We start from the raw sequence: 16457 nt of genomic DNA on the forward strand, positions 1-16457 counted from the left end.
GGGACTTTTTGGGAGCCTAGCCGCGTACGGGGCCCCGAAAACCAAGCACCGCCTTCAGGCTTTCTAAGGGCGTAAATTTTTGAGTTCACTTCTCACTACCTATTACAGTTTTGAAGGCCATAAAATGCCAAGATGGCACAAAACCCCCACAAATGACCCCATTTTAGAAAGTAGACACCCCAAGCTATTTGCTGAGAGGCATGTTGAGTCCATGGAATATTTTATATTTTGCCACAAGTTGCGGGAAAATTACAAACTTTTTTTTTTTTTTTTTTTTTTTTCACAAAGTTGTCACTAAATGATATATTGCTCACGCATGCCATGGGCATATGTGAAATGACACCCCAAAATAAATTCTGCTGCTTCTCCTGAGTATGGGGATACCACATATGTGGGACTTTTTGGGAGCCTAGCCGCGTACGGGGCCCCGAAAACCAAGCACCGCCTTCAGGCTTTCTAAGGGCGTTACAGTTTTGAAGGCCATAAAATGCCAAGATGGCACAAACCCCCCCCCAAATGACCCCATTTTGGAAAGTAGACACCCCTAAATTTAGGGGTACACTAGTGAGACTAGGTAATAAATGGCGGGTGCCCTGAAACTATAAAAAAAATAACTAACCAACCAGCGTCACCTGTAACAGTTATATGGTGATCACTGGTGAAAGGGTTAACTAGGGGGCAATTAGGGGGCTTTATGCGGTAGTATATGGGGGTCCCTGGCGCTATAAAAAGCTTCAGCGAACCTAAATACCTACCTGCCTAACTAGCGTCACCTGTGACACTAATACAGCGATCAGAAAAACGATCGCTTATTAGGCTGGGTTCACACTGGAGCGATGCGGGAACGCCACGAATGCGCGGCGGGTTCCCGCATCGCATGCCTCCTGGCGGCAGTTCACACTGCCCTATGCGAACTGCTGGGAGTGTCAGTGAAATGTTACTGACACCCCCAGATCAGTTCGCATATCGCAGTGCGATCTGCAAACTCGGATCGCATGGTGTGAACACCCATGCGATCCGATTCTGCTGCGGGCCAAAAAAAGGGTCCCGTGCGAATATGCGGCGGGTGCGGCGGATGGCTGAACTCGAATCGCACAGAGATCGGATGTGATTTGCACTGCAGTGCGGTGCGAATCACATCCGTTCTCATAAACCGCTGCAATGTGAACCCAGCCTTAGTGACACTGGCGACGGGGGGTGATCACGGGGTTAAACCTTTATTGGGGGGGTTAGGGGGGTACCTTAGAACTAAAGGGGGCTAACCCTAACTGCCCTAACAGTTATTAGTCACAAATGACACCCGCCGGGTGATCAGGGGGTTAAACCTTTATTAGGTAATAAATGGCGGGTGCCCTGAAACTATAAAAAAATAACTAACCAACCAGCGTCACCTGTAACAGTTATATGGTGATCACTGGTGAAAGGGTTAACTAGGGGGCAATCAGGGGGCTTTATGCGGTAGTATATGGGGGTCCCTGGCGCTATAAAAAGCTGCGGCGAACCTAAATACCTACCTGCCTAACTAGCGTCACCTGTGACACTAATACGGCGATCAGAAAAATGATCGCTTATTAGGCTGGGTTCACACTGGAGCGATGCGGAAACGCCGCAAATCCGCGGCGGGTTCCCGCATCGCATGCCTCCCGGCGGCAGTTCACACTGCCCTATGCGAACTGCTGGGAGTGTCAGTGAAATGTTACTGACACCCCCAGATCAGTTCGCATATCGCAGTGCGATCTGCAAACTCGGATCGCATGGTGTGAACACCCATGCGATCCGATTCTGCTGCGGGCCAAAAAAAGGGTCCCGTGCGAATTTGCGGCGGGTGCGGCGGGTGCGGCGAATGGCTGAACTCGAATCGCACAGAGATCGGATGTGATTTGCACTGCAGTGCGGTGCGAATCACATTCGTTCTCATAAACCGCTGCAATGTGAACCCAGCCTTAGTGACACTGGCGACGGGGGGTGATCACGGGGTTAAACCTTTATTGGGGGGGTTAGGGGGGTACATTAGAACTAAAGGGGGCTAACTCTAACTGCCCTAACAGTTATTACAGTCACAAATGACACCAATGCAAAAAAAAAAAAAAAAAAAAAAAAAAAATGACATTGGTGTCACTGTGACTGGGGGGCAGGGGTAATTGGGGGGGTGATCGGGGGGTAAAGGGGGGGTGTGAGTGTGCCTGGCATGTTCTACTGTGTGTGTAGAGTGTTGGTGCAACTTACTGATCCGCTCTCCTCCGTGTCGGAACGAAAAATACCGACACGGAGGAGAGAATACATCACTTCCTCTCCTGTGTTTACATTACAGGAGAGGAAGTGATGTCACCGGGGATTTCTATTCGTCGGGAGCGATCGCGAGGGGGTGGCCATGAATGAATGGCCGTCCCCTCGTCCGGGATCGCTCCCGTACGAATACCGACCGCCGCAGGCACCGGGCGGGGGCCCGATCGGGCCCCCGACCTGCGGGAGGCAAGGGACGTACATGTATGTCCTTATGCCTGCCCGTGCCATTGTACCCACGTACATCGGCGTGCGGCGGTCGGCAACTGGTTAATGACACTGGCTGAAACGGGTTAACATCTAGGACGACCAAGGGGTTAAATGTGTGCCTAACAACGTGTAATGTGTGCTGCTTTTACTAACAGATCCCTTTGTTTTCTCTCCCTGTATCTTATTCTTAATAAAACAAAGAGATCATTCCCCCTGTATAGATTGTCAACAACACGGGGCTCAAGGCAGTGATTGGACATAGCTGGTCAGCAGGTCCTGGCCACGAACCATTGGCCGGGACTGGCTGACAGACTTCCGCTGTATGCAATCATAGTGGGTGTCAGCAAGGGGTGTGTGCATGCCATGCCCTAAACCTGGAAACTTGCAGCAACATGGGGGCTTCCGTTGGAATCACAGGAAATGCAGTCTTAAGATCGTGAGGGCGGGCTTGAATCGTGATCTCGATTCTTTAATGATTAATTATGCAGCTCTAGTACTTATATTACGTTTAAAGCACCACCACAAGGGTTTTTGTTTTTTCTTTTGTAGCACTTAAGAATAGGATGGGACTCTTACTAAATAAAGCAAGCCTTGCAAAGGGTGTAAGGTCTTCCTTAAAGGATATGTTCACCTTTTAGAGAATGTTGCACGTTATACTCATAATTGGGGTGTAATGTGTAACATGCTCCAGATCTGTTACCTGCAACCCCCAAATGTACCCGCAGTGGGATATAAATACAATTATGTGGGCAAATAAAAATAGGCCGATAATGATTGCATCTTAACTTACATGCTTGTTACTTTCTACTTCATCTACATGATTATTAAGACAACCATTAGAACATCATAGAAACTGGTTTAATATTACTTCTGCATTAAAGTAGACCAATTGATTGATAATGTAATACATGGAAAATAAAAACATGGTTAAAACTCACAATTGACTTTTCCAGGTATAAACTAATTTCATTTTGTTAGGTATGCTAGTAAGGAATGTGAAAATATATGCAGGAATATTAAGTCATAGCAACAGGTAGGGAGATAAAAGTTTCTTTTAAATTTGGAAATTTCTATATTTTGGCAAATCCATTTGATTTTCCAAGGGTTTCTAAGTGGGGAAAACATAAATTGCTTGTCAATAAGTAGCAGCCCATCAAGTAATAAAAAATGGAAACGAAGAGGCTCTGGCTAGTCTAATCGGTAAATGTTTACACGAGGAGTTGCCTTCAAGCTGCTGAAGCCCTGTGGCTGGGAGATCATTTCCTCTATTGATATTGGGTATTGGTGCTGGTGATCAATCACTTCATCTTTTCCCTCTCACTATGCTCTTAATTTTTTTCCCCCAAAGCACCTCTTCTGTATATTCTGCCTGTATGCATTGTTTTGTCCCCCAGCCTCTTCTGTATACACGCCATTTGGAATGCAAAATACCAGTCCAGTAATGACACCCTCGGCATCTGCCTTAATAAAAGTTGTGCATGGGGTCCTATCTCAGAACATTCCTGTCCACCGCAGGGAATGCACCATCAGTCTCTAAGTTAACTTACTATACAAACATTTCTAAAACAGAACACCCAGAGGCTCTTCTGTTGATTAATGCACTAGCAATTTTTACTTGTCCATTAAGTTACTGACACATAATATGTATTTTTTGTCATTTAAACTTTGGATACTTAAAGCGGTTGTATAGTAATTTTTGTAACTTTTACCTACAGGTAAGTCTATAATAAGGCTTACCTGTAGGTAAAAAGAATACCTCCTAAACCTATACGGTTTAGAAGATATTGCCCTGACAATGAGCCGCTGACTTCAGCGGTGCATGCACACCGGGGATTCTCAGCTGAAAGTCTGGCAGATGCCAGACCCTGCTGGGAAGAAAACTCCTGTGCGCATGTGCGGCAATGATGGCATTGTGGTTCCAGCCACTCTCAGCGCCGGAGCCGCGATACCCGGAAGACACGCCGAGGGAACGTGTCAGCTCCCTCGGTGTGGACCGAGTGAGATGCTGGCGCCTCGTTCTAAGGTAAGCATTTCATAATGAGCTAGTATGTGGTGCATACTAGCTCATTATGCCCTTTCCTTTACAGGTGTAAAAAAAAAAAAAAAAAAAAGTCAGAGGGTTTACTCCCACTTTAAATTAATTAGAAATAATACATTGTTTTTGTTTTTTTTGTTTTCTTTTTTTATTAAGAGAGTTGTAAGATAAAAGGCCTTCTGTGTGTAGCAGCCTCCCCAGCAGCCCTAATATTTACCTGAGCCCCATCTCTGTCCAGCGATTTCCACGAATGTCTTGGCTGTCCATGACACTCCCTCCTGATTGGCTGAGACATAGCAGCGGCGCCATTGGCTCCTGCAGCTGGCAAAATCAGTAAGCCAATTAGGAGAGAGGGGGCGGGGCCAAATGGCAGCTCCGTCTCTGAATGGGCACACAGAGCTGCAGCTCGGTTTCGGGTGCTCCCATAGCAAGCTGCTTGCTGCGGGGGCACTCAACAGAAGGGAGGGGCCTGAAGCAGCGAAGAGTGACCCGAGAAGAGGAGGATTCAGGCTGCCCTGTGCAAAACCAACCTAAATAACCAACCAACATTTTTGTCACTTTACAACCATTTTAACTTACGTGTCACTAATTCATGCTACAGCATTTTAATCTTAGTATACCCAAAGAAAAATGATTTATGCCCAGAAAAACTTGATAAAGAATTCTAACCAATCACTGTACTAATAGGATTTTCCCATAATGATTTTATATTTCAAATCTGTTTGTTAGATTTTCCAAAACCACAGAGAAAAAAAACAATGTAGTTTCTACAAGGGTCTCATAGGAAGTACTTTATAATGCTTTTTTATAATATATTCCTTAAATTATGTACGTTAGCATCAATTTGTCTACCTATCATGCAAAGCCAGATCAAACCAAGTGCTATAATGTTCTAAAAGCTCTCTTAATAATAATGTCAATTGGATAAAAACAACAATTATCTCGGTAAACTTACAATCATTATGGGTCTATTTTTTCACATAAGGGCGTTAGAGTTGAAGCAAGTGTAAATGGGCCCTAACTGTATACAATATAAAATGTCACATATCAGTGATTATTATAATGAATTGTTGTTATGCCATATGTTATTTATAGATTTATATATAGCTTAATTACAATGATTTTCTGTACACCTATTCTGATGAAATGGCCATCACAGTGCCATAAAATGCATTGATGGTGCTTAAGAAATCACCTCTGCGGACCCATCCTCCGGTTTTCTTTTTGAAATAACCTTTTATTTAGTGTTATGATCCAACAACCATCCAGTGCACGAACAGCTGAAATATCATTGCAAGTATGGAGGCCTGATCACCCACCCTATCTGCATGGAGACAGGTGTACCCACGCAAGCTCAAAAAAAAAAAAAAAAAAAGAAAAAAAGAAGAGTCTGCTTGATCCATGGATGGGCCTTTGGCAACCTCACAGATGTGAGTATATGCAATAGAAATACACTCATCTTTTCCAAATTCCATACCTAATAATACAAACTACTACACTTAAGCCAGCCATACATTGAAATGGCAGGTTCAGCAAGGACCGGACAAATTATGATCCACGCATGGGCATGCTGATTGACACAAGTCAATTTATCAGAATAAAACAGCCCAGCAGGAGGGATTCCCCCATCCACCTCCAATGTGGGGATGGGGAAATCAAGTCATTTCCTTTCAGTTAACTTGCTGGTTGAAGGGGGAAAAAAAAAAAAAAAAAAAAAAAAAGACTTACGTATAGCCTGCATTTCTTCCATGGTATTTTTCCCATTTCTTCTCTCCCAACCTTATATAATTTTTTTTTAAAATAACAAACGCATCATACTTACCTGTTCTGTGTAATGGTTTTGCCCAGAGTAGCTGCAACTCTCCTCTTCTTTAGTTCCCCGCTTATGCTTTTGGCTCCATCCCTCCCTCTGAATACCCCCAAAGCAAGCTGCTTGCTCTGGGGCACTCATGCATGCTTACGCCCAATCTGCCTCTGTGTGTTTATGAGCCCCCCGCTCCCCCCTCACTGGCTGTGATCGACAGCAGTATGTACCATTGGTTCCAGCCGCTGTGTCTCAGCCAATGAAAAATGAGACCCGGGAGAGATTCTGCTTTTGTGCAGGTCACTGGATTGGGATCTTGTGAGTATAAGGGGGTGGGGGGGGGGGGCTGATGGGGGGCTGAGAGGGGAGGTAAAAAGCCTTCAGCCTTTAGAACCACTTTAAGCAAGAACAGGAGTGATTTTACAAGCACAAAGCTGCATCCAATTCTCTACAGACAATGTAGTATGGAAATACCTACCCAGCCTCCTTGCTTCTGCAGCCATGGTACAAACATGTCCATGTACTGAAGGCTGTAGCCCATAAGTTGGTGAACGGCATGACTGTTGATTCCTGCTACTTTCCTTGTCAGTTCCATCGTCAGGGCGATTTTAGTTAGTTCAGGGCTCACGCTCGCACCAACTTCACTGGTCTCAACCTCGGCCTGGCTTGTAAAAACCTCTGCAAGTCGAAAGAAGCTGCCATATGACATTCTAGAGAGTGTGTTCCTGAGAAAGGGATCTCTGTTGATCTAGACAAGAAAATACAAGAGATATTCTTATATATATAGAAATCTTATTATACATTATACCTTTTAAAAAATTAAAGAAAAGGTCAATAACTTCAAGAATAGAGAAGGGCATGCTGCAAAAACTGGAAAGCCTGCTCAACTAATCTTTCTACGAGTTCCTTTTTATGAGGACACACTGCTAGACATATGCAAGGCTCTCATACTGTGTATTGCACAACTACAGTCTCATCACATGACACTGTCCCGTGCAACATCCCTCTCATGCTCCGATGCAGTGGGTTCAGAATGAGGGCAACCATGGAACACACATTGATCTCCTTTTTTCACAATATCAGATTTGTGACCATTGCTAAACTGAGATCAGGATTTACCTTGAGGTGCAGCGTAGAATAATTATTAAGTGCCTTGCTACACCATATAAAATGTAATGGCCATCTATTTCTGCAACAAAATAATGCTTTCTTACAGGATGGTGCAGGAGCCTACTCTGAGAATAGGAGATTGGAAGTTGGGAATTTGATGAAGCATTTGAAATGTGTAATGATCTCGGGATGTACCATGTAGGGGTTTTGCCCCTTTTCTTTCAAGTAAACTGGAAATATTTATTGATAAAAGACATTGAACAAGAAAATTTGACTGAGCACGCTTGTTCCCCACATGCTAAACAGCCCAAGTAAAGTCTGTAGTCAATTCTCTACTCTTAGCCCTTGTACACACGGTCAGACATTCCAACAACAAAATCCGTCGGATTTTGTCTGACAGATTTCGTCCGAGACTTGTGTTGCATACACACGGTCGGACAAAGTTGTCAGAAAATCCGATCGTTCAGAACGGGATGTCGTTATTTTGTTACAACGGGGCTACGTTCAGGCTAGTAGCCAATAGCTTTGGTCTAGGAATTTGATCTGAGCATGCGTGGCACTTTGTCTGATCGGAATTCTCTACACACAATCGGACAAAGGCCGATCGGATCATGTTGTCGGAAAGTTTTATAGCCCAGCTCTAAAACTTTGTCCGTCGGATATTGTGACGGAAACAGTCCGATGGAGCCCACACACAGTCGGATTATCCGACAAAACGGTCCGATCGGACATTTTCCGTCGGAATGTCCGACCGTGTGTACAAGGGCTAAAGCTGGTCATACACTGTAGAAATTGCATTACATTTTTTTTTTTTTTACTTTTTCAATTGTATGGATAAGAAAATTTGAAAGTTTTGCAAAAATAATTTTTTGTTATCTGAATGAATGAAATTCTGCTTATGTGGTCCTTAGTCTTGAAAATAAATCTTTGCATCATATTTGTATGCTATTGTAAAGGAATGGAATATTACAATTCTAAACATTGTTATGGTAATTATTTTAATAAAGTTCCTAATTGATATACAGCAGTCACATGACCCAGCCTTTTTGCAGGGAGACATAAGCAGGAGGAGCTTCTAGACCTCTGCTGCTGATCACATGTTCAAAAAAACAAAAAAATAAATACAGAGTGAAAATAAATACCGTATTTATTGGCATATAACACACACACACACACACACACACACTTTTCTCCCCTGAAAATAGGGGAAAAAAAATCGCGGGTGCGTGTTATACACCGACCGTGTACCTCGGAGGGGAACGAGTGCCGCCGGAAATCACAGAGCCGCCATCTTCTCTCGGCTCTCCGACACACAGTCCCGCCTCCCCCACTGGCATTGTACCAGTGTTCTGTCTACCACAATGCCGATGGCGGAGACGGGATTGTGTATGTGACTGCCGACAGAGGGAGGAAACAGACGACGGCTCAGTGATTTCTTCCGAGATATGGTGAGCTGCATTGAGAGGGTAGGTAGGCACACAGCAGGCTGCAGGTGGGCACACAACTTCCCTCTTAGATTGGGATGCACGTTGTACGCCGGCACGTGTTATATGCCGATAAATATGGTAAATAACTGTTTTAAATTGTTAAACATATATTTGCAATTAAATCTTTATTATTTTGTGGAAATAACATGGTGTGGGCAGATTTCTGCCAGTCGCCGGCTGTGTCACACCCCTCCAGCCTGTGTCTTAGAATAAGAGGGTGGTGAAGCCTCTATCAAACTACATGTAATATATCGCCCCATTGCATTTAGCTGGTTAGCGAGCATGGAGGAGGAGGAAGGGAGTGGGCTGTCATTCCCCACTGTGTATACATCCACATGTGTGACTCTGTAGTCACATGGGCTGCTCACATGCGATAGGGAGGAAATGCTCAGCATAGAAACTCACTGAAAACTGAGCATGTGCAGAGTTGCCACCAGAGCTGCAAAATCCCTAGCTGAATTAAGGACAGGGACAGGAGGTTGGAGATAGAGAGCAGCAGGATCAACCAGGTTTTTTGCAGAATACAGAAAATGAATCTCATAGTGACTATGAACAGCATGTAATACAGCATTTATCAATAGTTTTTATGATATGGGTTTAGTGACACCTTAAGGTAGGCTGGATATTACATGTGCATTCAACCACCATCTGATGTATATGGGAAACGTTATTCTTTAAAGAGGATATTGAGTATTTTTAATGCATTTTTTTTAATTAGTATGTGCTAAAAACCTTGTTTCTATGTATAGTTTTAAATTCTCACACAGAAGTAGCCTTTTGTGAACCACTTATATCACTTCTGACTCAAAAGTGTCAACTTTTTGATGTAAAGATTGGTAGCCAGAGGCCTTGTGAGTTAGGCTTCCTAGGTAACAAGCTGGAGAATAGCAGTTTTTCTTTTTTAATCAATGGCAAAGATGATGTACTATTTTAAAAGAAAGAATAATGCAAGGTGGTAACGCCTTAATGAATCTACTAAAGTGTTAAATCTAATAATTATACTTTAAACAGTTGTAATGACTGTCATTCTGTATTTTTTCATCTTAAAAGAAAGCTCAATAGCAAAACCACGCCCCATAAGATTTATATAACAATACAAATAATACTATTAGGTTAAAAGTCAAGAATTTTATTTAACGCCAATATGTCAGCCTTAAAGCACTGAAGGCAGTCACAGGGCACAGTCCAACTGCTAGATCTCTAAACATAAAATAGTCACGCATTGTTTGTGTTCAGACTATGGAAAGGGGTAGAGGTAGAAGGCTGCAGACAACTTCAGCATGGGCTGATTGTAAAGTTGTTCAGTGGTGTCTGCTGGTACTCCAAAGACCTAATATCATCCAAAAACAGGATTGATGGCTTTTAGAAAAAAGGTTGCTTGCAGTCGGGGGCATGAGTGGGTCGGAGAACATATATTGTTTTGTGGCAGAGATTCCCTTAGAATGAGGGATGTTAGAATAGAAGGAGGCCAAAAACAGGATTGGGAAGCGTGTAATCTCATATCCGTGGGCACCTTTAGAGAGTCTTAGCTAGTAATCAGGTTGGAAACCCTGTCCAAGTGCTCCTGTTTCTGAGTTTCACTCACCACCACATTCTGTAAGACTATGTTTCAAAAACCGGCAAAGTGAAGAGGTAAAAGTGGAAGGAAGGCATCAGCCAGTGAATATTGTAAATACCTACTTTGAGAGGTTGAGCCAGCTTCTGGACCAGGCATCTAGGTGGATCCTGATGTTAAAGTCAGGATCTCTCTAGAGCAGTGATGGCGAACCTTGGCACTCCAGATGTTTTGGAACTACATTTCCCATGATGTTCATGCACACTTCAGTGTGGTTGAGCATCATGGGAAATGTAGTTCCAAAACATCTGGGGTGCCAAGGTTCGCCATCACTGCTCTAGAGTCTGAACCGGTTGAATGTGGGTCACAGGATTGCAGAATGAAGCACACTTCTGTGATCCCCAGGACAAGTAGGGCCAAAAGCGCTTTAGCCCTACTTCTCCCTTAAAGAAGAAATCCAGCCAACTTTTTTTGTAGTTTCAGGGAGAGTGGAAAAAGGGTGGAACTCAAAGATTTTATTTCGGCAAGTATAACAAAAATGGGAGGTATATGTTCTTTTCCTACATTTGTGACAGTTGATTGCTATAACAGGAAAAAAAAATCCACTCTATGTCTTCTCCTTTCTAGAAAAAAAACAAAAAACAAAATCCACTCTATAAGGGCTTCTCCATTCTATTAAAAAATCTACTCTATAAAAGGTCTTCTCCTTTCTATTAAACACAAAATCCACTCTATAGGGTCTTCTCTAGTCTATTCTATAAAAGGCCACTCTATACAGTTTCCCTGGAGTCCCACTTTGAAGTTTGTTAGTTTTGTATTTTTTTGTTTGCACAACACCACACTTGTAAAGTCAATTTCCCGTAGATCGCAATTCGTCTTGCACCCCTTGCTGAGCCACACTTATGGATATGCCGCCTCTCTGCATAACTTTTTTTCTGCTTTCATCAAAAAGCCAATCCTCTGTCCCCCCAGATAAGGTAACTCATAATGGCAGGAATTTGCATTTGTTTAGATGTAAATGATGCTCATCCTTCCACCCTGGTGACAATCAAAATGCAGCTGCAGCCCCTGGGCCCTGCATCTCTATAAAAAGAATAGGCCAAGTCATTACAATGGGGTACCTGCACAATGCCATCAGGGCTGAGGAGTCAGCTGCTAAACAGAAGAAGCACGAGCTTGGAACATTACTCATGCACCAATCGTGTCAGATGGTCAATTCAATTTTTTTTGCCCGATTTAGAAACATGGCAGCTGGAAGAAGCCTGGTTGCTTCTGACAACACCTATACTTGTTTTGTGTAATTTTTTCCCCTTATTTTTAATTAACAGTGTCTATCAAGACCTGAACACTAACAACTTAATTGACTACACAGACCTCATTCAAAGCTGCTTTGGAAAAAAGAAACTGAAGTTTTTGATGGAAAAGGATCTGGGGTGCTTGTAGCTCACAGACTTAGCAGTAGCATGAAATGCCAAATTACAGCTAACAAAACTATCACAATTTTTTTAATGCATTCAAAAAGGACCTATAATTCAAGAGGTAAATAAATAATTCTACCCCTAGACAAACACTGGTTCAGCCTTATCTTGATTATGCAGTTCAGTTTTGGTCACCAATCCACAGGGAGGATATCCTTGCACTGGAAAGATTGCAGCAAAGGGCAACAGAATGAATAAGGGGGATGGAGGATCTCAGCTATGAGGACTGATTACATAGATTACAACCATTTACTCTGGAGAAGAGGTGCTTAAGATGGGATAACAGCACAACGTATAATCATATTAATCTCGTAAATCATGAAAAATGGGGGGAGAGGGACAACAAATCCCCTGCCTGTGTTTATGGTTGGATCTACTGGTACCAGATTCTTTACATTTACATATGCATAAAGAGAGCATTCCCCAAGACACAACACTAAATAGGACTTTAAATGTACCACACCAAGAAAAAAAAAAATCACCAAGTAAAAACAAACAAACAACTTTTATTGCATATGTTCAGTAAAAAAAATCCATGTATAAGAGACTAAGGCAGGCCATACACAGTGCAAATTTCTTTACTGAAAGAAATTTGAACGATTCCCCCCATCAACACAGACAATGCTGACGGGAATCTTTCCTGCCGAGCAATTGTCTACTCCTGGAGGTTGCGCCCGCTGGGAGAATACAGTGATATTATGTGTTTAACTTCCCTTATACAGAGCTTATTTACTAAACACAGGCAATAAAAGTTGTTTGCTTTTTCTTGAACATTCTTTCTTGGTGTGGTACAGTAAAAGTCCTATTTAGCTTTATGTCTTAGGGAATGCTCTCTTTATGCATATATAATTATATCAAATGTGACCACAGTAACTTTAATAAACGGTTTATAGTAAGGTGCCCGAAGATGATCCCAAAGGGCCACAACTTGAGATTGAACAAAAGGATCTTAAGTTGCATAAGGGGTTCTTTACTGTTACAGCAGTGAAAATGCTGGACTTCTAGTCCCAGGCAGTGGTAACAGCTGAGAGTGTAGATAAATACAAAAATCTTTTAGATTTATTCCTCAGTGAGCATAATATCCAGGGCATGGTAGCTCTTAGGGGCTGATTCACTAAAGGCAAATAGACTGTGCACTTTGCAGAGCTTAGTAAATGAGGCAAAGCTTCATCACCCAAATATGCCGGAACTCATGGTCGGTGATTTTAATAATTACCTTGATGCAGAACTTGACAAATACTCTAAACGAGGTCAACCACACACTCCTGGAAGGAGCCAGACTACTTGTTCGGCTTCTGTCGGTGCGTGGCTTGTGGGATGTTTGGAGGCTTAGGCACCCACAGGTTAAGTGCTATTCATGTCATTCAAGCACACATGGGGGAACTTTCCAGGATTGACGTTGGTCTAGGCAACGAGGCAATGCTTCCATTGGTACTTTCATCCCAATGCGCTGCCAGAACTATCTCTGACCACTCTCCGTTGTGTATTAAACTTCTTACGTCAGGGGTAGCCAAGTGGGTTTGCTGGAAAATTAACACATTTTGGCTATCGCTATTTGCCAACCCTGACCCTATACATCTTAACTTATCCACATATATACTACTCAACCAACCAACAGCTAGCCAATTTTGTCAAAACCATAGCTGCCATTAAGGCCAGGACTGGGTCCTGAGAAAAATCCGTGCTTCAGGAAAGTGAGACGGCAGAATTGATGTTTGTCAATTCCCCCTCTGAACAGACCAAAAGGGCTTGGAAGGAGGCTCAACATGTAGCTAAAGACACGGTTTTAACAAAAATGAAAACGAAAATAAAAGGTTCTTCCTTCAACAGAGATATTTCGAAGAAAGGGAAAGTACAGGTCATATGTTGGCTATGATGATAAGATCTGAAATGGGATCCTCATATAGAGAGGCCATTACTCGTCCATTAGGTCACCTGGTCACCTCTCATGCAGACGTCCTGTCCTTGTTTCGAGATTTCTATGCTTATGTGTACTCCTCTAAAGTCTCACCAACCCTGGATGAAATAAGGTTCTATCTTGACAAGAGCCATGTCCCACAACTCTCAGCGTCGGATGCGGAGCATTTGAATGCTCCTCTAATGATTGAGAGCTGTTTCTCATTTCTTTTTTGCCTTTTTTCTGATTTAAAAATGAGGCAAAGCTTCACTTTGCAAAGAATACCCAACCACAGGCAAGGAAATTTTTTAAAAAGCTGTATTTTTTGCTTGCATGATTGGATGATGGAAGTCAGAGCTTCCCTGCACTTACTAAGCTTTGGAACAATGGGATTTTTGACTTACCGTAAAATCAATTTCTCAAGTTCATTGACAGAAAGAGAGCTCCATTATACAGAACCATAGGGTTATCCCATTTTCTTTTTCGTTCATTGACAGACACAGCGCTCCATTATTCAGAACCATAGGGATGTATCAAAGCAGTGCAAAACATGGGGGGTGGGACAACGAAAAATCCCAAGGCTAACACAAGAGCCAACCAGGTAACAGGAACTCAATACAGAACAAACTGGAGCCCAACCTGAACAATACCCCTTAGGCCGGGTTCACACCGCTGCGATGCGGGAACGCCGCGAATCCGCGGCGTTTTCCCGCATCGCACACCTCCCGCCGGCAGTTCACACTGCCCTATGCGGACGGCTGGGAGTGTCAATGTTATGTTAATGACACCCCCAGATCCGTCCGCATATCGCAGTGCGATCTGCAGACTCGCACAGGAATCGGATCGCATGGTGTGAACCCCCCATGCGATCCGATTCTGTTGCGGACCAAAAAAAGGGTCCCGTGCGAGTTTGCTGCGGGAGCGATGCGAATTCAGCCATACTATCTGTATGGCTGAACTCGCATCGCTGCGGAGATCGGATGTGATTTGCGGTGCGAATCACATCCGGATCTCCCCCCGCAGCAGTGTGAACCCAGCCTTAAAGAGGGAATAGACCCACTAAACAGCAGCCTGCAAAACCTTGCAGCCAAAAGAGGCAACCACAGATGCCAACACATCCACTTCGTAGAACGTTGTGAAAGTGTACACCGATGACCCAAGTGGCCGCCTTGCAAATTTGCGCAAGGGATGCCTTATGACAGAAGGCCCAAGAAGCACTAAGTGCCCAAGAAGAATGCACCATAACAGGGAAAGGAGGAACCCAATCCCTGACAGAATAGGCCAGAGTCATCATCTGTTTGATACATCCAGATATAGTCGCAGAAGAAGCAGACAACTCCTTTCTTGGCCCGTCCATGATTACAGTCCAACCTCCAAAAAAGAACTCAGTGGCTGTCAAATACACCCAAATCCCCCAAACCACATCCAGAGCAGATAAGGCAAATTATTTAGGATGTGTTGACCAGGGAAACAAGGGAAGGAACACAATGGGGGTTATTTACAAAAGGCAGATCCACTTTGCACAAGTGCACTTGAAAGTGTAGTCACTCTAAATCTAAGGGGTAGATCTGAAATGAGGGGATGCTCTGCTGATTTTATCATCCAATCATATGCAAGATAAAATTCTGTTTTTTATTTTCCTTGCATGTCCCCCTCGGATTTACAGCAACTTTACTTCCAAGTGCACTTGTAGTGCAAAGTGGATTTGCCTTCAGTAAATAACCCCCAATGTCCTTATTCAAAGGGAAATCTGAGGAAAGAACAATGGAAAAGGGTGAAGAACCACCTTAACATTGTAACAAGATAATGCCACTATTTCTGACACCCTTTTAGCAGAGGTGATAGCCACCAAGAGGCCACCTTCCGAGACGTAAGCAGTGGAATCTCCCGAATATATTGAGAGAGGCTTCTGTAGAACCAAAATCACCAAGTTCAGATCCCACGGTGGTAGAAGAGACGTTGAACCCCTTGAATAAAAAAAAAAAAAAAAAAAAAAAAAGGTATGCACCAGGGAGCGCGTGACCAGGGGACACCGAAGAAGACCACCCAGGCTGACAACTGGCCCTTGATGGTACTTGAGGCCCATTCCTGCTCAACCCCCCATGAAGCAAGGTCAGAATCGGAGCCACTGAGAAAGAAAGGATTAATGCCTGGTGACTCACACCAAGATATATGCGCTTTCCACATCCGAAGGTAGAACCTCCTAGGAGGTAGACTCCCTAGCCATCAGCAGCAGCGGAACCGCAGCACCTGTCTCTTTAAAGCCAGGCCATTAAAACCAGCGACTCTAAAGCAGGATGGAGGAACGGCCCTTGGGACAGTAGATACTCCCTGAGAGGCAATTGCCAAGTATTGTCAATGACCAGGCACACCTGTTCCCCGTACCCAGACCGACGGGACCCATCTAGAGCTAATAGAATGACTGAAATCCCCGTGGCTGTGATCCTGTGCAAAAGCCACAGCAGAAGCTGGAGAGGAGGAAAGGCATAGAGCAAACGTTACCGGCCCCATGGGCCACCAGAGCGGTTGAGGTGCCCACCTGAGGATCCTGTGACCTTGCCAGAACACAAACAGATCTACCTCAGGAGTGCCCCATCA

General features: G+C 43.7%; 1 protein-coding gene across 1 annotated transcript in view; it reads right to left on the bottom strand.

Annotated features, from left to right (window-relative positions):
* BCL2L12 (BCL2 like 12) overlaps window positions 1–16457 on the bottom strand; it is a 77530-nt gene that overhangs the window by 11039 nt on the left and 50034 nt on the right. Inside the window, exon 6 of the mRNA XM_077457168.1 lies at window positions 6811–7080. Coding sequence (XP_077313294.1) covers window positions 6811–7080 — 270 coding nt within the window. The remainder of the gene's footprint in view (window positions 1–6810; window positions 7081–16457) is intronic.

This window comes from Lithobates pipiens, unplaced genomic scaffold (assembly GCF_037356315.1).
Source record: "Lithobates pipiens isolate NorthernLeopardFrog02 unplaced genomic scaffold, aLitPip1_a1.2 Scaffold_27, whole genome shotgun sequence".
NCBI classification, from domain to species: Eukaryota; Metazoa; Chordata; class Amphibia; order Anura; family Ranidae; genus Lithobates; species Lithobates pipiens.